Here is a 27,730-nt window from a genome sequence, read left to right as displayed (position 1 = left end):
CCACAATCAACACAAAACAATACTCAGCCGATACAAGGGTAATGGCTTCCTTTTAATTATCACTAGAAAGCAGTGTTTCCTTACACACCCAGAAACTGACTGAGCAGTACAAAGAGATGTAATCAGTGGGGCATGAGGCCATAAACCGGCTATCAGGAGCAAGGCATGCAGGCTCTTCTGATCCCAGTGTAGGTTGCTTTTGCTTGTTCAAAGCAGTCATCCCAGTATATAGTCGCAAAGAGGCAAAAAAACTGCAGCATTTCCTTGATTAAGGTTGCACCAACCTCGCAGGCTAGTTGGTTAGTCAAGATCAGAATGGGTTAGTGACATGACATAAAAACATGTGGTTTCCTTTAATACAACTCTCAGATCATTTGTCTTTACCTTTACCTCCACTGGAGAGAGGTGTAAAGCAAAGCTTTCTTTCTACCTGGGGGGAAAAGCCATTAAAAGGTGGTATCCCATCTCTCTACAATAAAACCAAGCAGCTAATGCAACTGTTAGCTGCTAACACTACAGGTCTCCAATGACTTTATCATCTCAAGTGATGGTGAATGAGTTTTAAAGGAACACACTCCACCTATTTATTTTTTTAAATGCTTAAACTATGTTTATGACCAACAAAAACCACAATTGTCCTATTTTTAGGAACAACATGGATCCTAGCTTATTTTCAAGGCTTCTTGAATGTATCACACTTGGTTTCTGAAGCTTAAAGTGGCTCCTTTTAAAGTTAAGTTGAAAGTGTATCTCCTGATGTCTTAGGAAAAAGTAGCGTCTTGGGAATGACTTTAAAATAAAGATAATGTGCCTTCTATTTTATAGAGTGGCGTTAACTAATATCTACTCTGAGCAGATCCACTGTATTAATCATGTTAATTTCAGCAGGCCTACTCTCTCGAGTAAAACTCAGTTGAGTACCACACAGTATGTTTTCCCACTACAACTTTCTTGAATTCAGTCTAGTATGTCATTTCCTTTTGCCAATGTCCATTAAGTGTGAGGAAGAAAAACTTCTTTTTTAAAAATAACAATCACTTTTTATTGAAAAAGAGTTAAAATAAATTACATTTTACAAAGTCTAATATGTACATACAGTGATTCCAGTGACACAAATCAGCAAACAAAAGTACAGACTGAAACAGGAATTGTGTCTATTCATGTGATGGAGTGAGAGATGAGATCATTAGGTCTGTGCACACTTCCAGAAGCATATGAAAATGGAGACCCTCATTTTAAAATTCAGTGCAGCATAGAAAGCATGAAAACTAAAGGCTCTAGGCAACTTTTAAAATCAGCAGGGATACATAATACTTTTTCCAGAGAAGATACTAGTACATTTTCACTTGTACCATATCAATAAAATAAGGGGAGTATCAGATCATGCTCAGGGCAGAAAACTTTAGTTTATATTTTTTGAAACACCCATTGCCAGCAATGGAGTCAACTATGTATTCAAATTATGAAGAACCAATAAAAATGTTGCTTAAAAGTTTCATACCACTGTATTAAATTCATAACTGTTGTGTAAGCAAGTGTTTCAGAGCTTCATTTAGTGGCTCCCTTTAAAAGAAAAGCTAGAGTGATATACTCATTTACACTATCTATGGGTCAGTTTTGCAGTGGAAATGCATATCAATCAAACATCAATCTGGCGGGTGGGTTGTACAGCTTCTCCTGTATTTTTTCAGAGCAAATTTTCACCCAGTTGCCACCCTACTATAAGACAGCTGAATACCCAATCTCAGTCCCAGGAATGACCCCAATGTTTGGCTAATTCTGGTCATGAGAATATCCTATACACCAGAGGTTTTCAACCTTTTGTGGCCCACAAAAGGTCCTTGACCAACTACATTCTTTCTGTGGCACCCCTGTGGGACTCAGGAGTCCAGTAGTGTCACCCCTTGTGTATAGAGCTGGCAGCCTCTCACCCTTTTTTGGACACCCTCCCTTGTGGGGTGTTCCCTCAGCCTCCTCTCTTTCCCCCTCTCCTTGGGAGTCATCCGGGCAGCTACTGCTGCAGTCCCTGGTGTCTGGTGTCCCTGCAATAATCAGCTGTGTAAGTCTTTGGGATGCAGAGATGCGAGAGGGCATCAGAGGAAGGGAGGGAAAGAAAGAGGAACAGAGGCTAGTGTTGCCCACGGCACCCCTGACCACCATTCAAGGCACACTGGTTGAAAACCACTGCTATACACTGTTAAGGAAAAAGGAGAGTTGATGGTATTTTTGGTCCAATTTATGGAACTGTATTTCCTCCCAATAACACTATGAAGCTTAGCAGCTATTGCCAACGCTCTGGGTTGTTCTGAACCCAGTGACAACAGTAGTGGTGGGGCAAAAGGTAAAACAGCAGTACCAAGGTTTCATGATCCACAGCTTGGTAGAGATAGGTGGGAAGGAGACTCCTTCCTTTCCCTACTGAAACACATGCATAAGATCGATCCCTGGTGCTTTTGAAGGTTAGCAGCTATCTTTTTTTTTTTATTAAAAAAAATCCCTTCCATAAACACCTATAACATGAACATAAAGTGGAGATTCCCCGATCTCAGGCCGGAGGAGGAGAAGAAGTTTCCAAACCTAACACTTTCACTTATTTTCACATTATGGAAATCCTTCTCAATACTTGGCTGAGAATTCAAGCTAGTCAAAGGCACTTCAAAGGGACTTAGACTGAAAAGACTGAAGCTCCACTAAACATGGAAGACAGTACTTCAGACCAGGAGAGTGCTAAGGCAAACCAGTCCTCTGGTAGGTCTAAGGTGACTCCATTGTTTAATGAATGCTAGGTAAAGAAAGAAACCAACAACTAACCGGTAGAATCATAGAACAGTGAAGGGAAAATGAATAGCTTTCAGCAGCTAAAAACCATGATCCAGTAAGTTATGCATATAGCCTTTTGGGCTGGCCACTTTATGACCAAAAAAACCCCCTCTGCAAGGCACATGGTGGATTTGTTGAGAGGTAAGATTCTACCAGATGATCCAGCTGTTTCTCACATGTCCACTTTGATTTTAACCAGGCACTAGGCAGAACACTGAAGTCTTTGTATCTATCAAATTTGTCTTCACTTAAAACAAGGATAAGGTTTCCTTGGAAGTGGGTAAAGTTCCTAAAATGCAGAATATTTCCTAGGAAGGTGTTAATCACATCTAAAGAGCAGTACCTAACCTATGTTTTCATCAGGACACACAAGCTCACCTGTAGATGTACAGGTGAGCCTTAAGATGGAGACCTCAGCTTCAAGTTCCTATTATTTTGTTTCTGCCTGCCTATGCACTAAACAACACAACAGTCACACCAAGAAGACGTAATGTTTCAAGGGAATTATACGTTGTTTCTTGGCTGTTCCTATACTGATCTTGACACTAAAAGAAGTGTGCACCATTCTGTACCTCTTTTAGTACAGAGAGAAACCTTTAAGTCATTCATTCATGGAAGACACAACAGATTGCAATGTCAACATTATGAAGTTATTTTCATAAAAATGATTTGCACTTCTGTAACAAAAATGGGACACAGTTCAGTACTTAGTGTATTAACTGCTATTAATATGAGGAACACTGTCACTGAGAAAAACAGCAGGACGACATTTTTTGAGTTGTGAAACTGTTTGATGCCAAATGTTGTTTTACAGAGGTAAAAATAAGTCATGCCTGCAAAGAGTCAGTCTAACTATTAAAAAGTAGCCACAAAGCCTCTAAGAGAAACATCACTAGCCTCCTGGCCTTATTTCAGCAATACATTACATAATGCATAAGATAACACTGGCAAATCCAATTGAACAATTTCCTGTCTAGAAAAGTGTGAGAAAATAGAAGTTTTGGGTTCGTTCTTAATTTCTTTTCTCCTCTTGCAACCTTCTTTGTATATACAGTACACATTTCCAAACAGAAATGAACAGACCATCTTTTGTAGGTAATGCCTTTGAGCTGTCCTTCTGCAGACATTTTCTAAGAAAGGGAATACTACACACCTCTTCCCCACTCTTCAGAAGCCAAACAGTAGTCAAAAAGAGAAGTTTGAGTATATCTAATCATTCAAGATCAGCACTGCAAAAATTCCACTTGGCCCTTCTTACCATGTCAGATTCAAAAATCCTCCCTCCAAGATTTTCATCATCCACTAATTCTTCCATTTCAGATCAAAACAGGAGGAAGTACAATTAAAATCTACACTGGAGTGACTCACAACCTGATCCTCAAACATCTCTAGGACTGTGATCTAGAACACTTAGGCTAGAACACTTGCTTAGATTGTTCACCATTGTAACTCTGCTCCAAAGATTTATAATGTAATTTAAAAAGGAATACCAACCACTGAGTTAATTATTTCTCTGCCATGTAAAGCCAATTATCAGATAAAGCCCTTTGCCATGATATCCAGCTTCGGCTGCTTTTATAAGTCTTCTCATACTCTCCCCAAATGCTAGTTAACATTTTCATTTTACTTAGAAAGCAGTTGAAATACAGCAGAAATATATGAAAAACAACAACATTGTGTGCCCATAACAAATATACATCTACTCTAAAGTATCAAATGGAGTGGATAAAAATGGAATGTTTTAGAATCAGAGAGACAATGAATATAACAAAGCAGCTCTTCGGCTGTTCAGACAAACATCAAGGTATTCAGGCTGTGTTTTGCATTTTTTATATATCTAAAAACCAGTCAGTCAAAAGGGCAGTGTCACCAAACTTCACTTAGGAGACACGAGCACATGAAATTCAAGTATTTTCTGTAGACTATGGACAATGGAAGGGCACTTCTGATGCAAAACTGTTTGCCACTGTGCTTTTCTTCATTTTAAATCTGTCACCTGCAATCTCCTCGCACCAATCTGTTACTAAATTTTAAATATTAGTCATATGTACTTTTCATTATAACCAGGTTTAACTGCAGATAGTTTCTTGTACAATAGAAGATATAATGTCTCCATAAAATTGGTTCTGTGTCTAAGTTAGTGCTTTTGTTCATGGACCTTCAGCTCACGACTCAGCAGAACTGGCATAACTTGAGCAGTTATTGTTCAAGTTCCCTAGTCAGGACTGCCAATGTATCTCAACTCTGACCTTTAGATACTCAGCCCTTCTGGTTCAAAGCATCCCTTTGAAGGAGAATGGAAAGAGAGCTTCATTGTGCGATTTTGAGCTTGCATGAAACAATCATCATTTTCCACTCTGAGCCTAGATGTGATCTGAATTCAGTTTTTCAGAAATCAAGAGTTAGTGCAGTAACCAGCCACGTCATACATACAATCAATCCAAACTAGTCTGATTTCAATATCAGAACGTCATTCTTCATCAAATACTGAATAGGCCCAATAACTCTAGGCTTTTCTTCCTAACTTCAAGCACGACCAACTCCCCAAAGGGAAAAGGAACCCTCAAGTTTTAGAATTGTCACTTCACAGTGAGTAATCAAACTGAGTAACAAACAACTAGAGATAACATCCAGCTGTTGAACGCTTTCAGTATGCTAATGCAAGGAGGTGGTGGCAGTAGAAAATGCCAAACATGGTACACCTTCCTCTTTTTCCTCCTCATGCATGTTCATCTGTTCAAATCTGTGTTAAATGATCTTCAGGAAGCCAGTAACAAAAAAGAAAAAGCTGTTGTTCACGTTGCAGCTTTTGCAGTATTCACTATGTTGTATTCATTCATTAGCTGCTCATAAGGCACAGATATCTCTAAATCATTATTGGTAAACGTAGATTCATCAGAGGATGAAAATGTCACCAGTTTTTTGGGAGACTCTGGTTCCTCTGCAAGATTGTCATCCATAGACGACTTTGAAGTTTCTTCATCATCTGAAATATCCTCTTCATCCTCATCTTCATTTACAAAAGTTATATTGGCATTTTCAAAGATCAGGGGTCGATAGTCCCTGGAGTCCCATGCTTCTCCTTCTTCCTCACTGATCCGATCCAGTTGATTTACAAACCCACTGCCCTCAATTGGGCTATCCCCAATACGCCTATCAGTTAGATGCCTCATAACATGAAAGTTTTGGAGTCCCAGAGAAACCTCATCATAGTCAAATAACTTGCTCCTTGTGTACATCACTTTGATATCTTGGCTAGAATGTTGCAAGGCTGGCTTCACTGGCTCTCCATTTAGGATTTTGTCATTGCTTGTTTTCAGACCCTTCTTTCCAATCTGCTTGATGAGATCATTGTAAGTCTCTTGCTTCTTAGAAAGGAAGCTGAAAATGTTCACATCTTTTGGGTTAGACATCTGAAGAGCTTTTTTTGTAGGAGGGTGGGTCTCAAAGGACTCCTTCCTTTTTTTCCTTCGTTTCTTGATTGCTTTGTGGACCTCAACAAACATGCTGACCTTCCAGTTAACAAAGAGAGAAAGCCATGCTAAGCCTAGGTAGATCCACAGCTCCACAAAGTATCTGTAGAGTGAATGGTAGGTCATATTTGGATTCACACCTGAAAGGGGAAAAAACAGAAAACGAAATTATAGGACCATACATACATGCATGCCTTAACATTAGATTGACATTTTCATGTTTCACAATAAACACAGGCAAGTTGTGCTTGCAACCCATTAAAAAGGAGATTTTTTAAAATGTGAGTAACTAATTGTAGGGTCTAATTTGTAACTTAAAATAGTCATAACTTAAAATAGTCATATGGTACTTTGGGATCATGGGACGCAGGTGGCGCTGTGGGTTAAAGCCTCAGCGCCTAGGACTTGCCGATCGAAAGGTCGGCGGTTCGAATCCCTGCGGCGGGGTGCGCTCCCGCTGCTCAGTCCCAGCGCCTGCCAACCTAGCAGTTCGAAAGCACCTCCGGGTGCAAGTAGATAAATAGGGACCGCTTACCAGCGGGAAGGTAAACGGCGTTTCCGTGTGCGGCTCTGGCTCGCCAGAGCAGCGATGTCACCCTGGCCACGTGACCCGGAAGTGTCTCCGGACAGCGCTGGCCCCCGGCCTCTTGAGTGAGATGGGCGCACAACCCCAGAGTCTGTCAAGACTGGCCCGTACGGGCAGGGGTACCTTTACCTTTACCTTTTTACTTTGGGATCAGGGTCAGCCTTTGTGCCTGAGATCAAGTACCAAACCTCAACAGTCTGTTCGAATGTCAAAGATTAAAAAGACTTGTCACATATTTAAATTCCAATAACTGCACATATATGCTGACAGATGTTTCCATAGCTGGAGCCTTCTTTGTACAGGATCTTGTCTATCAATGAGTACCTAGGCAATCTCCTCGTCACGTAACACATTGGCTGCCCAGTTTCGAGCCCTAATAGGCGTTAATGGTGCCTTTCTTTCAGACCTACTGGTTGGCTATCTGGAGCAACCTGTCATTCAGAAACCTTCTTAGCAGAGTCTCTAAATTATTATTCTTAATAAAAGTATCTATAAAATGGCTTTTGGGATTTGGCATGCATTTGTGACCGCTCATTTGTACCTGCCCCTTATGTCTAACTACTAGCCCTCAAGCTACTGAGTGGGCACATTGGGAAGAAAGAGGGGGTGGATGGACTTTTATGCCCAGCATGACTGAAGTGGATCTGCTGGCTGTTTCCTTATTTTCCAAATTTAACAACTGAAGGAAATGGTGAGTCCCTGCATCTCACTAGCTTAGTGGAAGGGTGGTGGTAGCATTATCAAAGAGTTAGTGCTGTGGTTAGTATTTTACTCTCCCCAATCAGGGTGAAATTCTTCCTCACACCAGTATTATTATTATTTTTTGTTCAGTTCACAAAGCAGGTGGTTGGCAAAATGTCAGTCAAGTCCCAAAACACAACCAATAATTTGCTTACAAGAGCAATCCATTAAAGCAAACATTGCAACAGAACCAAATATGGCACCATAACCATACACAGCAGCAATGCTTCAAGTAATACTGAGCCTCACACAGTAACATAATGCCAAACAAGTGGCTGAGCCTATACTTCTTTAAATGGGGTGGGATCCCAGTAATGTAAGAGCTGCCAGTGCCTCAAGGGGGAAAAGATCCCGCATTCATGACAAAGGCGGCCCTCAATGTGTCACCACACAATGAGATACGCTTGCTTGTGGGATAAAAAGAAAGAAAGACTGCAACCGCTGTTCTCAGCTTAATAATTTGCCCTTCCAATGCTTACATGTAATCTGATTGTTTGTCAGTTGTGCATGCACCAACAACCACCCACATGACAGCCCGCGTGATTTTTCTTCTTTGCAGAACTGACAATTCCAATGCCAATAAAAAGTGGAGATGAGTCACTTATATAGGAAATCACTCTTGCAACTCCACACATTGACTTTGTGATTGGCGGTTGTGTTAAGAAGTGCTGCAAACTTGCAAAGTATTAATGTTAATTAGTTGTCAGGGTGTCATGAATTGTTACTGACCAGCAACGTAGTCTCCAAATCCTATGGTGGTAATAGTGATGAACGAGAAGTAGAGTCCTTCAATATAATCCCAGCCTTCAGTCACCATAAAGACAAAGGGAGGAAGAACCAGGTGGATGAGGACTCCCCAAAGGATGAAAATAGCAGTGCATGTAATTTGTGCTTTTCTCTGCAATAAATGAAAAAAAAAAGGGGGGGGGAGGTAAAGATAAATCATTTTGTTCTCTTCTTGTGCATTTTGCATTAATGAAACAAAACCACAACAACCGTCTATCCTGTGGCAAGAATGTAGCAACTGCAGCCAAACTGAAGGAAATACATATAGGAAGTAAATGAGTAAAATGCAGGTTCATTTGAATTTTTGGTTATTTCCTGACATGTTTTTTTCTTCTTCTGTTTTCTTGCTGGTAAAACAAGAAGCATCTTAGCATAAAATCATCACACCATGGATTTTCCCATAGCATTTTCACTTTGTGAAGCATTTGTGTGGAACTTGCCCCACAGTTTAACAGTTACCGTATTTTTCGCCCTATAGGATGCACTTTTCCCCCTACAAAAATGAAGGGGAAATATGTGTGCGTCCTATGGGGTGAATGCAGGCTTTCGCTGAAGCATGGAGAGCGAGAGGAGACCCCTCTCGCTCTCCAGGCTTCAGGAAGCTATCCCCTCAGCCCCGCAAGCCTCAGCCCCGCAAGCTCCCAGAGCGATGCCGAAGCTGCTCCCGTTCTGGGGGCGGGGGAAACCTGGGGGGGGGGAAAAATATTTTTTCCCCTTTATTCCCCCCCCCCCATCTAGGTGCATCCTATGGGCTGGTGCGTCCTATAGGGCGAAAAATACGGTAAATCATAGAAACCTCTTAGTAACTATCATTCTCTCTCAAGTTTCTAACCTGTAGATTTTTTGAGATGGAGGTTCTTTTACATAAATACCTCAACAGAGCAAAATAAAAGACATGGCAAATACACTATATGACACAATGTGATGAAGTTTAAACCATTAGCAAATTCTTTCTAGCCAATCAAGATTCATCCAGCATCCAAGAAAGAGGGAAACAAACAAACAAACAAACAAGCCAAAAGAAACCCCATCTAGCAGAAAGATGGGATTGCTCAATCCTACAAGAACATAATGTATTTCTTCAACTAAAATAATCCTGAGCCCCTCAAAACAGGGAATTTAGAGGGAAACAGAAGAGTACAGAAATACTGTGAGACATGATGATGGTACAAAGGGCAAGGAAATATCATTTTAACAGATCTGGACAGGGTTCCAACCTTTTACATTCTGAAGCATATGCCACCCCTTCGGATTCTTTGCTAAGCAACAGCAGGAAGCCAGTGACGGTTCTGGTTCTGCACTCTTTCTTATTGGCCCTTATTTAGAATTTACGTGAAAAATCTGGGCAATGAATTCCAGCTGCATATTTGAGCAATGTATTCTAGCTGCAATGTATGGACAGTCTTAGGACTATAGAAAGTAGGGAACAGAGGAAAGAGGGGAAGTTGGGGCAGAATGGAAGGCTGGGGATAGCTACCAAGGGGGGAAATTCACATTCCCAATCATCCAAAATTGTTTCTGATATGCTGATATGTGAATTATGGGTAATTTCCCTATACATAGCCTTTTTATTTTTTGTGTAGCTCATGCATAGGAATTTATACTAAAATTTCAAGCTGCTTAGTTGCCTTGGTTTTAATTCTGTCCAGTACTAATTTATACTGCAAGCAGTTATGGCGTGCATCAATACAGTTATCAGTAAGGAAAGGTGATCCATTGCATCTGAGTTACTTCTAAATAAAGCAAATGTTTTCTGCATCATCTGTCTCATAGATTGATTTTAAGGGTCTTCAGAGTTCCATGCATCCTGTGCCAGCAGTAAGATAATCAGAAATTCATTTCGTACCAGGCTTACTCCTCTCTTTGTCAGGAACTGGCCCAGCCTCTTGGCACGTCCTCCAAAAAACTTCCCCAAAGCACTGATCCATGTTAAGCAGAGAGGAACACCAAAGAGTCCATAAAATATACAGAAAAGTCGTCCAGCTACAGTCTTCGGAGCAACATTTCCATATCCTGAAAAAGAACATTGTATTAAAAGTTACCTATGCCATTTTCAACCACCAAGCAATAATAATTTCTTCTCTGTGAAAGTTTTTGAGCTTGCTCACACACGACAGTTTTGGGTCTGACGTCCTGCAAGATCCTGCAAGATTTTTACTTGCCTCTACTGTGTAACATATGATCATTTAGTAAGTCACAAGTCGGTATTATCATAGCCTGCATATACATATCGGACACACATGGGCACTCACTGCAAACAGTAATAGGATATGAACTGGGCTAAAGATTCTGCGATTACACATTGCATCCGCAGAAGCTGGCCTCAGAATTCTGAGTCCTAAGATTCTTTGCTTTCCGGTTTAAAACAAGTAAAGTTTTCAGCCCTTAATAAAGACGTTTGAAAATGAGTGGATAGACAGTGAAATTTCAGAAGCCAGTCAGTAACCATGCAGCTGAATACTGAACAAGACATTGTATTTGCCAGGCTGTCATCTCATGATTGATCTGCAATGCTGGTGGAGGAACCACCTCACTTAGCTGTTTGTTCTGTGCTGTTCTACATGGTTATGAAGATGGGATCAGAAGATATTTTGTTTAAGGATTCAGACAGGTTACATATGCCATGAAAACTGGCACAAAAACTGGCACCCAAGCTTTATTAAATACTATATGGCATATACCAAATTGCTCAGCCACCTGCCACTGAAAGAGAGAAAGACAAAAACAATTCTCTTATGCTTTCAGTCCTCGTGGCTGAAAATACACTAAACAAGGACCTAGGGAGAGCAGGGCCCATGTGTTGTAAGTCAATAAGAATATTCAAGTTTAAACCAGTTTCTGCTTTCTTGAACTGTTTATACAAAGTTTTTCTGGGCAGGGGGAGCAGGAAAGAATGTCAAGTTTCCTTCAAATTATTTTAAATAATGGTAACAAGTAGAACATAGTGCTTTCTTTGGTTATGCAGTAAGATTTCTACCTCCCCTTGCCCACCTACTCTGGTCAGTATGTTTTCTAACACTAAGCATGTTCTTTCTCAAGACAAACAAACAGACTGTGGTTCTGATGTTTTCCTACATCTTACAAGATTTTTTTTAACAACATGAAAAATTTTGCAAAACAAAAAGCAGCGTAAATAAACCCTTTAACACTGTTTTCTTTCATTCTCTCTCTAGCTTGGGAATGAGGCACAAATAATACATAAAGCTTTTTATTGGTTTGATTGTGGCAACTCATTTTAGTCGCTTTGAATCCCTTTTGTGACTCAAAATTGTGGTACCCAGAACTCGATCACTCTAGGTGTGATCTAACCATGGCAGAATAGAGCAGGACTATGGCTGTGATTGTGGCTTCCACTGACGCAGCCTAGAATAGCAATAGCTTTTTCTTTTTGCTGCTGCATCACACTGTTGACTCATGTTAAGCTTGTGGTCTACTAAGACCCCTTGTTCTTTTTCACATGTACTGCTGGCAATCCACGTGTTCCCCATCTTATATTTGTGCAGCTGGTTATCCCTGCCTAAGGGAAGAACCTGACATTTGTCCCTACTGAAATTCATTTTGTTAATTCAGGTCCAGTTCTCCAATTGGTTAAGGTCCTCTTGAATGCCTATTCTGTCTTCTGCACCACTGGTTACCCCTCCAGTTTGCTGTCATCTGCAAATATGATGAGCATCCCTTCAATTCCTTCATCCAAGTCATTTATAAAGATATTGAACACCAATGGGGTCAGAACAGAACCTTCAGTCACCCAAATTGTCTATTTTTTCCAGGATGATGTGGAACCATTACTGAGAACTTTTTGGGTTTTGTCAGTCAACCAGCTACAAATCCACCTAACAGTTACCTCACTCAACCCACATTTTACCATCTTCTTTGCAACAATGTCATGGGGGACTTATGCATTCTTTGTTCACCAGAGGTTTAAGAAGGAGAATATTCAGAAAGCAAGGGCAAGCCAAATACTCACCAATGGTTGTAATCACAGTAGCAGCAAAGATGACAGCATTAGGCCAGTTCCAGTAGTTGAAGGTGTCATTGGCATCAATAGAAACCCCTTGTCCAGCAGCTTCTGATACCACCTATAGAAAAAATGACAGCGGTCACTCAAAATGCACCCAGAGAGTTAAACAAGACAAGTCATTCTTCCTTTACAAAAATAATTTTTCCATTACGAAAATAAAATGCAGTCTTTGAAATATATTTTACCCCATTCACACATGTTCAATTTTATCAATTTATCAGTGATAATTTTAAGATTGGCAAGAAAATCTAGTACCTCCCAGCTTATAATATTTTTCAAAACCCTATAGTATTTAATAGCTGTAGATTTTGGAAGTAATTGGAATTAAAAGAGTAACTATTCAAAGCTGTAGAGCTATCTTTTGTATTAGATTCTGCAGTCACAAAAACACTTGGGATAGTCTATAGTCCAGTTTTCAAATGCAGTAAGCGATAAACTGAATTTGAGAATGATTTCTTGGTGTTGCTTTAAAGAACACGTAAGCATGGTGAATGGAGTCTTTTGGCAAAGCTGTTCAAATGAAAACAGTACAAGCACAGTGGAGTGCTTGTACACTTGCTGTGCTCAGGCAAGCCTCCATGAAACCAGGCTTTTCAGTTTATTTTTCTTTGCCTCATTTCCTAAATGAATTTCATGCTATCAGGGCTAAGTGAGAAAGGGAACTGAGTGCAAAGAAACTTTCAGACTTGCTCTCCCAATTTGAACACTAAATATTTATTTTGGGCATTTTGTGGCAAGCGAGCCCATTCCTGCGACTTAAGCATTTCAGTGTTTTAAACATTTCTCCAAGTACAGCAGTTTTTAACAAGGGTGACCTCGACTTTCTGTAGGCATTACTTTGGGACACACTGCACTTCCAACCTTTTTTATTGGTCCATTGTAGATTGCATATATTGATCCCAGCAAGAGATATGCATTGATTAGAGCCAACGAACCAATAATTTTGTTTTTCTTAAAACAAAACTTTAAAACCAAAACTACTTAAGGGAATTGAAGAGGAATTTTGCAATCCCTTCAGATTTTCCTTTCAGGGATGAGGGAGAAAGATGTCAGGAGCCTGGGGCTTTAAAGGGATGATTTACGGTAATATTAAGGTGGGGATTGTATGGCCAACCTCAGCATCTGCATATTCACATAACACCTAGTGTCTCACAGTACAAACTGTCTCTGACATCACTAGGACTCTCACACTTCCCCACAAGTGAAGAAACACCCTTGCTTTTGCTGAATTTCAGAGAAATCACTGACGACCTACTGATAAAAAGAGCAAAACTGAGTGCATGTATTTAGTGAATACCTCAGAAACAACGGTAGCCTTCAGAAATGGAGAATACACTGAACTTCACATGCATGAAATTATGTCAAAACCTGCCCCATGTCATGCATATACCTGACAACTGTAAGTAGCCCTTTGCCCAGCAGGTAAGGACCCAATAGCAAAATGAGCACATACGTTGTATTTATAACACAAGACGACAAAGAAAGAGAAGATATAAACAAGATCAGGACGAATCTGCTGACCCAGCTAAGAGGCTATTTCCACAATCAGTTAAGGCCGCACTCAGAAAACTAGTGGAACACAACCACAGGGAGCATGGTCTAATGAGGCAAGCCATTTGTGGCATGACTTTGGCGATTTTCACTATGTGGTCTCTAAAATGCCAGAACAAAATTGGTTTGCATGGGTATGATTTAAGTTATCAGAAAAACATGCAGCACTGCTGCACAGCATGGGCTCCACACAACTAAGTGGACTGACTGAACTGCCCAGAGCCCTTTTAGGAAGAGGTGTAGCAATTCCATTATCTCTGCCCGTCACTCCTCTCTTAAGGCCAAGTGATATTTCATTACCTCAGACTCCCACAGCAAAATCAAAGAATCTGAATGCCACTATGCCTTATGCTGTTGGGCCATCCTGGATGTCATGATAAACCAGGATTTATTGTTACATAATAAACCGTGTTCTTATCCACTACCCCTCTCCTCTGACAGGGTTGCAAAGGGGAGATCGGAAGCTTTCACTTCCATTTTTTGATTGACCTCAGTTTAGTGTAACACCCAAACTGTAAATTGTGGCTAACCTTAACTATGGTTTGTTTAAAAAAATACAAGGCAGCTTCTTAACCATGGCTTAAATTTGGCTTGTTGCACAGAAAACCAGAGTTAAGATTAAGCATGGTTTGTTGGGCTGGGCAAAACAAGCAGCTGTGCTTATTAATCATAATAAAAAGCAGAAGTGAAATATTCATATGACTGTGCCAGAGGGAGAGAGGGGAGGGGACAAGCATAAGGTTCAATGTGGCTCAATTCTGTCATGTAAAACAGTGGTTTATGACAATGTCTGAAACAGCCCAATATGCTAAGTCTTATGCAGATAACTTCATTAACCACAATCTCTGTTCAATTATGCATTTCAATCTATACCCTTGTCTGCAATTCAAAGAGTCAGTGAAGCAACACATGATAGTTTCTTCTTCCTCTCACATACACATGACTACACTGAGAAGTTTCAATCTTACAACAGGCCACCCGAAACTTCTGGGCTCACAGAATTTTGGATATGTTGCTGTTAAACTGAGGCACCTTCTCCTCCCCTCAAAATTAATTAGATTTATGACAGCATTAACAGGTGATGGTTAATACAACTTCTTCCAAATTGTCTTTCTCCCATTCCTCATATATGAAATAGCAGACACAGTCTTCAAGTGCTTGTGTTTCAGGGTAAAGAGGCGGGAGGCATAAATCAGCAGATGGAGAGGAAGAGCATATCAATGCAGTTCATATCCTGAGAAGCTACAGGGCCAACTCTTCTCATTGCTGTGTCAACATTTCACAAGTTCGCTCTCACAGCTGTTCTTCTGCCAAAGCTGCACCTCCCTCTTGTCCCCATTGGCATGCTTTTACCTAGGATGAGCTATGGCCTTGCTTGACATGGCTTTAATTATTTTCCTCATGTCTTTTGGCTATAATAAATCTCAACATGGAACTGAAGCAATATGGAGTTCATTTCAAAATACACAATCAAGCCATAAAAACTCAGGACACTTCTGGAACACAGAGCAGGCATTGTCCTGTTTGTTTGTCTTCTTGAGAGGGCTTAGTTATTATCAGGGTATCTAGAGTTTTATCCTAAAGGCATTCAATTTTTATTTAGAAATGGAAACTTGCAAGTCTTGTTTCTGTTAGTCATTTTTTTGCATACGTTGCATACATGCATGTGTGTAGGATTTTTCCTAAATAATTGGAAACCTGCTTTTATTTCATAATTTCTTCCGATTCTCTTCAGCATAATTCAGTACATGGGCCATATTTTGTGCCAACTCCTATTGTTGTTGTAGTGGTGGTTGCCATTCATTGATCTCAAGAGTGTGCCTCCAGAGAAGAAGACAAACCACTGTGTTAGCAGCACTGACATGAACTCCCCGAAAGCAATAGGTTTGGTATCAGCTTGGCTGCAGGAGTTGCTGGAATGAGGTGTACGAGGTGCCATCCAACTGTCTTAGGGACTCCTTTCTGGATTGGTGTAGGCTCCTTGGCATTTTCTTCTCCCAAAGATATCTCTCAAGGCAACAGAGGTATAGGATCAGAGTTTTCCTTCTCATAGATGATGAGCCCCACCTGCTCCAGCCTTTAAGTAATTAGGTACTAGACTAGAGGAACATGAAGCAAAACTGCTATGCTTGCCAGCATATAGCTAGAAGCCATACACACAACTCACGTTTAAAGGCACATGGTAACCTACCCACAATGCTTAGTCACATGGCTCCTGCAATTCGAGTTCCTCAAACTTTAAAATTGCTGTTATCCACCCTAAGCCTTTAAGGAAACAGGGGTTAAGTTTTAAACAAATAAATTATAGTTCTAAGAGCACAGAACCAACAGGGATCTCTTCCAAAATTACAATCTCACCTCAGCTATGTTAATTGTTGCTTACAATGCCTTAGGATACATGTACAACCTTGAAGCAGACACAATTTACACAACTGAGATTAAAAACAAAGGAATCACGAAGCCGGAAAGAAGTGAATATTGTTGCATGGTATAAAAAGAAAGTAACAACTCTGAGCTGAAGACATTCCACAACACACTGAAGTAAATAATATTTGGGTCATTCAAACAATTTAACTAGCAAGCGTCGGGTTTCAGATTTTCTCAAATTTGGCTGTGAAAGGTTGCTTTAAAAGTTTCAGAATAAAGAGCCTAAAGGGCAGAGCTGAAAGCAGAGCTGAAGCACCAACATGTGCATAATAGAAGCACTGCCCAGTTTTTCAGCTGCTCCTGAGGCTTCAAAGAGATGCTTCCAGATTCCTCAGCTTCTCTTCTATCATAAAGGCTAGAAGCACGCCTGAAAATTTTCAACACTGCAAAGGAATCACCTGATTCCCTGACAAAATGGCAGCGCAGCTGCCAAGTCCAGCTAAAGCCTTATAAAACAGCTTGGTGTTTTTTTACAACTGCACAATACTGTATTATCGGAAGGTATGCTAGCACAGTCACAATTCTTATCTGTTCAGATAAAGCAGAAGATTATGGTCATATAAAACTTGTTTTGCTGCAATAGGTTTCATCAGATGATGCTTATACTTATACACCTTGGCACAAGGCTGTTTACAAGTCAACACAAGCAGGAATAGCAACACAGGCAGTGACAAAATTAAGCTCTAGTAAAGAGCTAGACTGAACACCTTGCAATATAAAGGCTATACAGTTTTCAGATAGGGATGTGTTGAAATGTTAGCCTAGAAATATTTTCAGGGCAAATGAGCCTTTGAGGGGTTCAAAATATTGCCCCAAACCTGCTTATTTTTATGGGTGGAGGTTCCCTAGCATTGTTCACAGCTATTTTTTCTCCTGGACTGCAAATAATTCAGTACCATTTCTCTGCTCTGATATCCACTTTAGTGGTCCTAGCCAATTAGGGACCATACAGTCAGTGTGATGATGCCAAAAGTAGCTGAGTTAGAGAAATGGCAATGATTTCTGGTCCTGTGGTCAATGCTAACTAACCAGGAACACACTGCCTCTCTAGTGCCACAAAAGGTTTGTTCTGTAATTGCAATAAATCTATCCTTTAATATGGAAGCACCCAACACTTGGAATTCCCTGCCCATTAATATTAGGCAGGAACTTTTACTGCATTTTTTGGCATCTGCTAAAAATAAATTTGTTTCAGCAAGCCTACCCAGGAATGCAATTTTCGCATGTGATTTCAGTAAGTATAGTTGTTGATAAAAAGAAAATAACACCAGTAATTTTTAGTAAAATGTCACTTGTTTTTAATGTTTGCTTTTTTATGTATCTTTTTATATATCATTATCCATGTTATATGTATTTGTCCTATGTGACCCTGTTGTACTATTATTTTCCTTATTTGATGAAACACTCAAATTTTAGAAACGAGAATATGCATTTAATGCCTGCTTCCAAGCCCCTTATGTAATTTCTTTCAAGATAGTGGAATGTCTGTGGATCTGTTATCTAATCAGAGGAACACACAAAATACCAACAATTTAGCCAATCACAACAAAACAGCCCAGGAGCATGGGGTTTGAATTTATAATCGGATGAAACTTCATATCACTGTTCCTCTTTCAGCAGTTTTTTATTTTAACAGAAGCCAGCAGCAACAGAGCAAAATAGTAGGAGATAATAAGCGGGCAGGAGGCGGGCAGGTGTGGAGGATTCCCTGGTCCTGAATGGGGTAACTGTGCCCCTGAAGGACCAGGTGCGCAGCCTGGGAGTCATTTTGGACTCACAGCTGTCCATGGAGGCGCAGGTTAACTCTGTGTCCAGGGCAGCTGTCTACCAGCTCCACCTGGTACGCAGGCTAAGACCCTACCTCCCCGCGGACTGTCTCGCCAGAGTGGTGCATGCTCTGGTTATCTCACGCTTGGACTACTGCAACGCGCTCTACGTGGGGCTACCTTTGAAGGTGACCCGGAAACTGCAATTAATCCAGAATGCGGCAGCTAGACTGGTGACTGGGAGTGGCCGCCGGGACCACATAACACCGGTTCTGAGAGATCTGCACTGGCTCCCAGTACGTTTCCGAGCACGATTCAAAGTGTTGGTGCTGACCTTTAAAGCCCTAAACGGCCTCGGTCCTGTATACCTGAAGGAGCGTCTCCACCCCCATCGTTCAGCCCGGACACTGAGATCCAGCACCGAGGGCCTTCTGGCGGTTCCCTCATTGCGAGAAGTGAGGCTACAGGGAACCAGACAGAGGGCCTTCTCGGTAGTGGCGCCCGCCCTGTGGAACGCCCTCCCATCAGATGTCAAAGAGATAAAGAATTACCTGACATTCAGAAGACATCTTAAGGCAGCCCTGTTCAGGGAAGTTTTTAATATGTAATGCTGTACTGTTTTTAACACTGATTGGGAGCCGCCCAGAGTGGCTGGGGAAACTCAGCCAGATGGGCGGGGTATAAATAATAAATTATTATTATTATTATTATTATTATTATTATTATTATTATTATTATAAGCCCTCCAGCCGCTCTCCCTGCAGTCCTGCCTTTGATTTCATCACTAGCCCTTTGGAGAGAAGGATGACAGATCAAGGCAACAAACAAGAAAGGGGACCCAGAGGTTGGATAAAACATAATCACATGGGTCTACATAAAAACAGCAACACAAACCAGCAGTCTGGAGACAGAAACTTCTTCACACACAAGAAAGGGGATTTTCCTCTTCTTTCTGTTTTCCCCAGATAAGTTTGTAACCAGAAATTTTATAAACACAGCATTTTGACGCTAGAGAAAGGGTGGAAAGAGGCTGAAGCAAAGAACTTTGGTGCGGAGCGAAAAGAAGCTGCAAAAAAGGGGCAAATGACCAGATCACATGCAACTTGGGAGATAAGCTTCACCACTTTTCTTAACTGTCACTTAAGGTGTCAACTCCTTTCCAAGCACTGAATAGGAGGCCAGATGCGTATGTGCAAATGTGTGCGTAACAAATACATTCCTAGGAATTAGGACTTCCTCAGAGTGTATCCAAATCATGAGCACTCAGGCCTTTGGTTACTGCCCATCCCAATTTCCCATCTCAGACATAAATGGTAATGTTATGAATGTTCACTTGGCCTCTGCCTCCCCAGCTGCTTGAAACCTACTGGCACATGACCAGGGTCAGGAGCAAACAGCCAAACAAGCAACTCTTATAAGCAGCCTCAGGCACTTGACACAGCAGTCTCTCGGGGACTCTAGGAAATTGACTTAGGATGGCTGTTAAATCACTCTCTGCTTCCCTCTTACTTCCCACCTAGTAACATTATTTGAGATTCCGTTTGATACTTGACTTTTCTGGGAATGCTCAGTGACCTTCGGGGGTGAGAGAAAAACAAACAGGTGAATTGCATTGTCTCAAGCTGGCAGGCAACACCCTAGAGGTTTGCAACCTGTGGGGAATTTTACACTTTCATTTAACTGACCTTAATAGAAAAGCAAAATTCGAAGGGCTTAGGGGTGAAAGAGTCCAGGATATGAGTCAGCATCAACATTCATGTGCACTTGCACTGAAGGAAGAGTGGGCCATTAATCATATATATATATGCAAAAGCCAGAGATACTCTGAGATGATAAGTAGCTGCATATACCAATTCCCATATCAGCAGGGATTACTTTAACAGGCTCATTAGTAGGGGTGGGGAACTTGTGGCCCACCCAGATGAAGCTGGGCTACAGATCCCAGGGCTGGCCCACCCATGAGGTAGACTGAGGCAGCTGGCTTAGGAGGCAGAATCCAAGGGGTCTCACTGCTGGAGAAGTGAGGAGAAGTGGCTTCTGGCAAGAACTTGTGAGGGTTTTCAAGAAATCTCAAGAGATCTTGCTGGAACCCACCACCATGTGATCCCCGGTAAGTTAGGCTACAGCTACTTTCCCCTTTTGCCTCAGGCAGCAAAGATGAAATGTTTTGAGAAGCATTTCCTGTCTATCTGCTTCAGCCACAAGTGGCTGTTTGCTAAACTCAATTTCCCCCAAATCTTGATGATCTCTTCATCATGGCCCATGTCATGGTCCCCTGCAAAGTTTGTACCATCTTCTTGGCAGAGAAACATATGCATTAGGTGTGGAAGTCTACTTCACATTTACTAAACTGAACCCCTCACACCCTATAAATCAGTCATCTGGCATCATCTCTTGAAATGAGAACAATGGGAAGTCTTATATGGTATGAAGACTAGTTACGTACTTTGTTTGGAGCTCTAACTGGATCACCAACTTATAACTCTGTCAACATCCAATCTTATCACCCATCTCCCTGCAAAGCGTTATCATACACTTTACTTGTAATGTTGCCAAAATGACAGGGACATAAACATCTGAATACGTGGGTCTCCTTACTCATGAGAATCATATAAGGAGCAAAATGTTTTTTCTAATTTAATCATTGCCCCAGCCTAGCTGATATATTAGGAAGATAGTGTATAACTTACTTCCTTTCAGAAGATTCATAGCAAGAGCATGAGACTCTTGAGATTAGAACCCCACACCCTCTTCTGCTTCATTGGCAGAGCAATGCAGTATAAAATTAATTGAGCATAAATTTAGCTAACTCCATCTGAAGACAATTTAAAAGAGCTTTGGCTTATTTCTTATAGGGAAACTTTACTGTGAATTAGCCCAAAGGCATAATGGGAGCCAGGTAAATAGAGCAGGAAACTGGGGAAAGTTCACATAATGTCCTGGCAGATCATATCTATATTCATAAAATGCTGACTTCCAAACAGTAGTTACGTACAGCATGACCCTTAGAAATGGAGGATACAAATGTAATGTAAGAAGGGCCCTGTTGGATCAGGTCAAAGGCTCATCTAGTCCCCCATTCTGTTCTCACAGTGACCAACCAGATGCCTATGCAAGCAGGGCCCTCCCCAGCTGTGACTTGGTCATCATGGCTAGCAGCCACTGATGGACAGTCAAATTTCACTTGGAAAACACTATGTATTCCCTCTCTAGCACCTAGGTATTCATTGCAAACACTGAAAAATAGCTGTGAAAATTGTTCACCTCCCTTCAGAGGAGTGGATTCAGATTTTACTGCTGCAAGTGGCACTACTCCCCGACATCTAGTTTCTGAAATGCATGAAAAAACAGGGCCATCGCATGAAGTGGACCTGCATTAGGAGGTGCATGTTGACTCCCACCCTATACACTATTGCAGTTTCTGGAAGACTAAGCTGTCTATGAGATATATAAGAATTGCTGCCAGTTTTGCTGCTCCACCCAAGCAAGAGAGAAGCAAGGGGGGAGAAAAGCGGGGAGTGTTCAAAGTACAGACGTTAATACTATTTGCACTCTTTGATAGCTGTTTAAATTTGCTAAGGCCTTATTCAGGTTTTCATCTGTTATTGCCTATTGTGAAGAACTGATTGTTGCTAGCAGATACTGTTTAATCATTTCAGCAGTTGTTTTGACTTGCAGTTATCTTTCAAAGGAATGGAATCAAAGTTCAAAGTGCTGTTGCAATTTCTCCACTGAAACGTGAACTTTTCTCAGCTGTGCAGGTGCAGCTGGAGAACTTTATGCACCGCATAAAGTGGATTACCTGGTGAGTCAGGCTATAATCAAATTAAAATTTTGGCTATGCTCCCCCTCTTATCAGCTGGCCTATGTGCTGCACAGGTTTTTTAAAGAACCAAAGTGAGTAACACCACTGCAGAGAAAAGTGAAGTTAAAACATCCAACACAAAATTTAAGGTTGCAATCCTAACGATGCTTATTTGCGAACACATTTGGTTGGAATCTGTAGGACCTACGTTGGAATAAATATAGCTAGATTTGGGCTACCTGTTAAACCTATCAACTGATTAATGAGCAAGTGGATAATAAAATCTGCATCTCAACAACACAAATATATGTAACAACTCCTGCTGGATCAGAGTGTATGTAGTCCAACATCCTTGATTCAACTTTGGGCGGTCTGGTTCTTCTGGGAAGTCTACAGCTGGCTATGAAGACAAAAGCCCTCCCCTGCTGTTCCTCCCCAATAATGGCTTTTTAATGCAAAAAGCACCGAGAAACCAAATCATACTTTGAGAGAACAGCTTTCCTCTTTCAGATCCTTTTTGTAGCATTTATATAACAGTACTACTGAGTGTTCACATATTTTGGGGCTTCAAGGCACGATGTCTCATTTATTGCTGTTCGTCTGTTATTTACTGTGCCAGCAGCCTAGACTTGCATCTGAACAAACCTCTGTTTCTTACCTAACAAAGCGCCCAGAGCTTGTGGCAAAGTCTGAAATCTAAAGCATGCAAGTAAATGCTGCCGGGTTTCTTGTTTATTTCTTATGTAACAGAACTACACACACTGGGCATAGTTTTACTTCTGATTGCTGCAGGAGAGGGAGGGAGGAGATGTCGTCCAAGATTTTGTTATTTTATTATCTACCAGCTGTTTTGCCAGAGATTTAGGAATACTCCATTTTTAAAAAAGGAAATGGGAGAGGGAGGGGGAGTCATGTTTCATAGTAGCTATACTCTGCTTCATCACCAGCCTTTGTGATTATATCTATCTATCTATATCTCTATATCTATACAGTGGTACCTTGGGTTACATATGCTTCAGGTTACAGACTCCTCTAACCCGTAAATGGTACCTCAGGTTAAGAACTTTGCTTCAGGATGAGAACAGAAATTGTGCTCCGGCGGCGTGGCAGCAGCAGGAGGCCCCATTAGCTAAAGTGGTGCTTCAGGTTAAGAACAGTTTCAGGTTAAGAATGGATCTCCGGAATGAATTAAGTTCTTAACCCGAGGTACCACTGTATGTCCTAACAACAGCTCTGTTACAAGCACTATTTATTAATCAAAGGGTGAGCAACAACTTCAGTGCAATAAAAATAAAAAATGTAAAAACCAAAACATATGTATCATCTCCCACCACTACCTCAGTGAGACTCACCAGAAGCCCACAAAACCAGAGCAGTTTCCATTGCACTGAATGCTGGAATCACTCAGGCTCCAGGGAAAGGAATAAAGCACGACCTGAGATATGAGGCATAACTAAACTAAAATGAACAAGGCAAATGTTTCTGTTCCACTTGGAATGGTTTTATGTGTTTTAGAATTGTAATTGTTTCTATTATTGTATACCATGGTGAAGGAGTGGGTAAAAAATCTAATAAACAAACAAACAAACAAACAAACAAACAAACAAACCAGGTAATAGAATATGCAAGTAAAGTGAAGATGGTAACAATTAAGCTTAAAGGATACCTGGATCTTAAAGGATCTGCAGCAATTGGTTTTCCTTTGAACAAGTCTGAACTTTGCACTGTTAAGCTGGGGGCAGAATCAGAGCAATTAATGTTGGCACTCAACATAAATAGCTGTTTAAAACAAGCTAAAACCACGCTGCTTCAGTGCCAATGTTACAGGCAGCTTTAGAAGCAAAGGATATCTTTACATACATTTACTATATATTAAATACTTCTTTTTGATTCCTCGTTGGGGCATTATATAGTTCCCTAATCTGTTTCTTCATAGGTTACTGATAAAATGCTACCAGAAAACATAAAAAAGATTGCATTGTGGTGGCAAGCCAGCAGTATCTGACAACATGTTGTTGCACACCATTCCAGTCTCTGAGTGGTGTGAGATTCCAGGGGTCCAGTTGCTTACCCAGGGTTCTTGTTTCCTTTGGAACTGAGGCACAGCAGAGATTGTGGTGTCTTTATGATAAAATCACACATATATAACCTGAGCCTATGATGATGGAAGGGTGTAAAGCATTACACTCCAAGAGGGTCCTGTTTCTCTCATTGCTGCAGCCTTGGATCCAGAAAGAAATGATGTCCCTCTGACCCTCTGCTCAGCTTGCTGCATTTAACAGCCTGACACTTCTCTCTCTCTAGCCCATATCCCAACCAACTGCAATCCAAATACAACTCTGCTTTTTTCCTGCTAACTATCTCTCAGTGGAAGTGGGGGCTCACACCCCTCTGCTGTCCAGCACAGCGTATCTGCTTTGTTTGGTTGCCCATTACCTTTCTTTTGTTCTCCATTATGGCTCTTCTCCCAGGTGATTTCCTGAGCACTGAAAAACTGGTTTGACCTGAGTTTTGACACTGCTAAATTCAACACCTGGCAACCCATGTTAAGACTCTAAGCATTGATTAAACTCCAAGAACCACTAGACCCAGGAATTTAGGGGAGGATCTGGCATCCACAAACTCATTACTATATGAACCCATGTTCATGAAGACATTGCAATAGGGAAAGGTTACGCATGCTGTCCTCACATGCATTAACAAAAAAGATAAAAGAAAACTTAAATCATGGCATGTAAATTGGCAACTATAAATTGGGTCCTCTGTTTGTCCATTGTCCTGCAGCTTACAGTGCAAATGAACTCCATACTGCCAACAAAAGGTTACCAGGCATCACAGACTGCTGGATCACACCCAGAGCAAATCACTGTCATCCTTGAACTTTTGACCTACTTGCATGATGTCAGAGCAAATAAGCAGAAGCTAGGATGAAAGCACAATTATTCAATCCTTACATGTTGGTTTAACACTGAACTTACTTTCTATTTCTTTTCCCCCAACTGCAGAAGCCATTTCTAGTTAATAAGTTACAAGCATCCTTGACTAGAAGAGCTATGACTGATTACCAGTCCTCTTAACAGATACCAATTCTGCAAGTTGACATAACTACACAATGGACATGTTTTACTTCTGAGACAACTGGAGTGGGGGTGGGGAATGGCCTTCCAAATTTGGATGATTTTCCCCCATTTAAAACAGCCAAGAATTATCTCCCTGTCATGAAGTCTAGAGAGTACTTCAGAACAGAAAACATAAATCAGTGTCAACAGTGGTTAAAGACAAACAAGCAGCAGTTGAGAAAAAGCCTGCTGTCAGAAAGCCGAACAATTTGGTGTGGGCAGATTTCTTCAGTACATAATTCTATTTAAAGTGTTAAAGCATATTATAAAATCTGCACAAAATCAAAATATTTAAATAAACTACCATTAAAATGTGGCTATCCCAGTGTCGTATTTGTCAGAGTACAACTTAAAACCCTAATTCATGTGGCCTGATTTGCATGGACCATGGTTTAGAATTATGTGCAAACCAAGCCCAGTGCCATAACTATAGTTTATTAACTATGGTTCATTAGTGGAGATAAGCCATGGATATTTGTTGGCTTACTGAACTTAACTATGATTTAACATTATGTGCAAACATGGGGACTTCCTTAACTATGCTTTAAGTGTGATTTGACAATCGAAATTGCCCACCAAGCAGAGACACTACGCAAGAGCAGCTGTAAAGCAAAATTGCTCTCAGTGCTAAGCCATTGTCACTGCCAACTCTGCCTGGTAACAATATCAGTTTCCCTACCAATGTGGCTTTTGTTTCACAGCTGCAACATGCATAGCAGAGGAAAACTTAAAAGGGACCTTTTTGAATTATTTTCTTAGTCCATGTTTGCACTGTTGAAAGATTGCAACTAAATGCAGCTTTATTACATGCCTCTTTAACCTGTAGGGAAGGGTTTCAAGTCATGTTTATGTGCCAGATACCTGCTGTTCATGGTTTCAAAAACAATTCACACAGGTAGCAGCAGATACAATAATCATGTCACACTTTCACTCCCTGAACTGACCTAGGTGAACTAGGATGCCAGTGTGTGCATTAAGCAAGGGTGTGCTTTGTGGTCTTTAACTCTCCCTAAATTTTCTATAAAGTGCAGCTGGGGAAATAAAGCCAATAAACATTGCAGCAGCAAAGTGGAGCAAGTAAAAGGGTTAAGAAACTGTGTACTGCTAAGAACTCCAGGTATTTCTTTGATAGGGGAAGTGGGGAATTAGCTGTTGACAACAGCAAATGAAGCACTCAAGTGAAAATTTCCACACCTCCTCTCTAGCAGCTGGCCAATGGGAAGGGGTACTGTGATCCAGTGAGCAGGAGCAGGGTACTTCAATGGCTTTCAGGAGAGCAAGGAGAGGAAAGTGGGGGGAGGAAACAAGTCAATGAAAAACAAAACAGACCTAGGATTGTTTGGTTGGTTGGATGGTTTGTGGCTTAAGCGTGGCTTGTTTCACCAAATTCTGAGTTAATAAAACCATAGTTTGACTTAGTGTGATATATGTGGCCTCTGTATGAGGATGAGAAGTACAAATGATGCCTGTGCTCCTAGATACAAAATTTTATTTATAATTACTCCCCAAAAGCTCAAACACAAGAAAAACATAGACACTGCTTCAAGACAAGAAGCTTGGAATTCAGTTGCCTAAAAGAGAATTCACAGCCTTAAAAACCATAGTATAAAAAAATGGACACCAGTATTGATAACTTCTGTTGAAATAGTGTGATCTTAAATCAAAGTGAGATACAGAAGAATGGTGCATCTTGTTTTCCCTGCAGAGCTTTGCAAACATCTACTAGCTCAATCATCAGCAGATAGATATTTGTTCTTCTGAAAAATGATAGCTTGGTTTTTCAAGACAGATGGCAAATGAAGTTTTGCAGAATTCTCTGATGTTTATAGGCGGTGCATGGAAAATTACAGAAGAGTAATTGACCAAACACAGCATGTCTGCCTGAGGACAGGACTCCTCCCAAGACACAAGCACACACTTTCATTGCTTCAGTGTTCCCCTTGGCATGGAGAACAAGGATTGAGTATTTTAGAGAAAATGGAAAAATATCCTGGGAAATCAGAACCACTGTTGTGGCAAGACAACCTTCTCTTTTGTGGGGTGTTATTTTAAAAGAAGAATCTTTCCCCTTGTGTCAGCCCTTTTCTACTATATGTATTTCAAAACACTGTGATGACCCCAAACTGGAGAATTCAAAGTACAAAAATGATTTGGCTTTAAAACAGTTAGCAAGATGGCTCACTTTATAAAGCTAAGCCCACCCCCGCCCCCCCCGCCACACTCTTAGTATTTTATCAACAAATAAAATTCAAGTGGTGTAAGTATTTAACAGAAATGAGAAAACACTCTAAACAGTCACATCAAGGGCCTATTGGTTGAAAGACAAAGTATACTACTATAAAATGTAAATATAAATAAAAAGGCACACAGTCAATACTCATGCAAGCTAACATATTTCAAAGTTAGTTAACCTGATGTGCCAAACAAACCCACACACAGGCTGCTGCAGGAGGTTTCTGTTCCTGAAAGCTCTGGAATCTTATTGAATTCTTAAGAACAACAACAATGGACTGCAATTTCGATTGTTGTTCCTCCTAAAAAATTACCTAAAGCTACCATCCTGTGCACGCTTCCTTGGGCAAGCCTTATTGACCCCAGCAGTATTTACTTCCCAGTTTAGACTACAAGTATCTAA

General features: G+C 40.8%; 1 protein-coding gene across 2 annotated transcripts in view; it reads right to left on the bottom strand.

The window, feature by feature from the left end:
- Nucleotides 1-1,014: 1,014 nt before the first annotated feature.
- KCNK5 (potassium two pore domain channel subfamily K member 5) overlaps nt 1,015-27,730 on the bottom strand; it is a 39,071-nt gene continuing 12,355 nt past the window's right edge. For both annotated transcript variants that reach the window (XM_079969280.1, XM_079969279.1), the window contains 4 exons: nt 12,374-12,485; nt 10,253-10,419; nt 8,350-8,518; nt 1,015-6,433 (listed from right to left, as the gene is read on the bottom strand). In XM_079969280.1, the coding sequence (XP_079825406.1) occupies nt 5,616-6,433; nt 8,350-8,518; nt 10,253-10,419; nt 12,374-12,485 (1,266 nt within the window). In that variant the 3' untranslated portion in view covers nt 1,015-5,615. The remainder of the gene's footprint in view (nt 6,434-8,349; nt 8,519-10,252; nt 10,420-12,373; nt 12,486-27,730) is intronic.

Source organism: Podarcis cretensis (genome assembly GCF_951804945.1).
Source record: "Podarcis cretensis genome assembly, chromosome: 3".
In the NCBI taxonomy this organism is placed as follows: domain Eukaryota; kingdom Metazoa; phylum Chordata; class Lepidosauria; order Squamata; family Lacertidae; genus Podarcis; species Podarcis cretensis.
The sequence above is the reverse complement of the archived record's forward strand: the minus strand, read 5'-3'. Positions and strand labels throughout refer to the sequence as shown.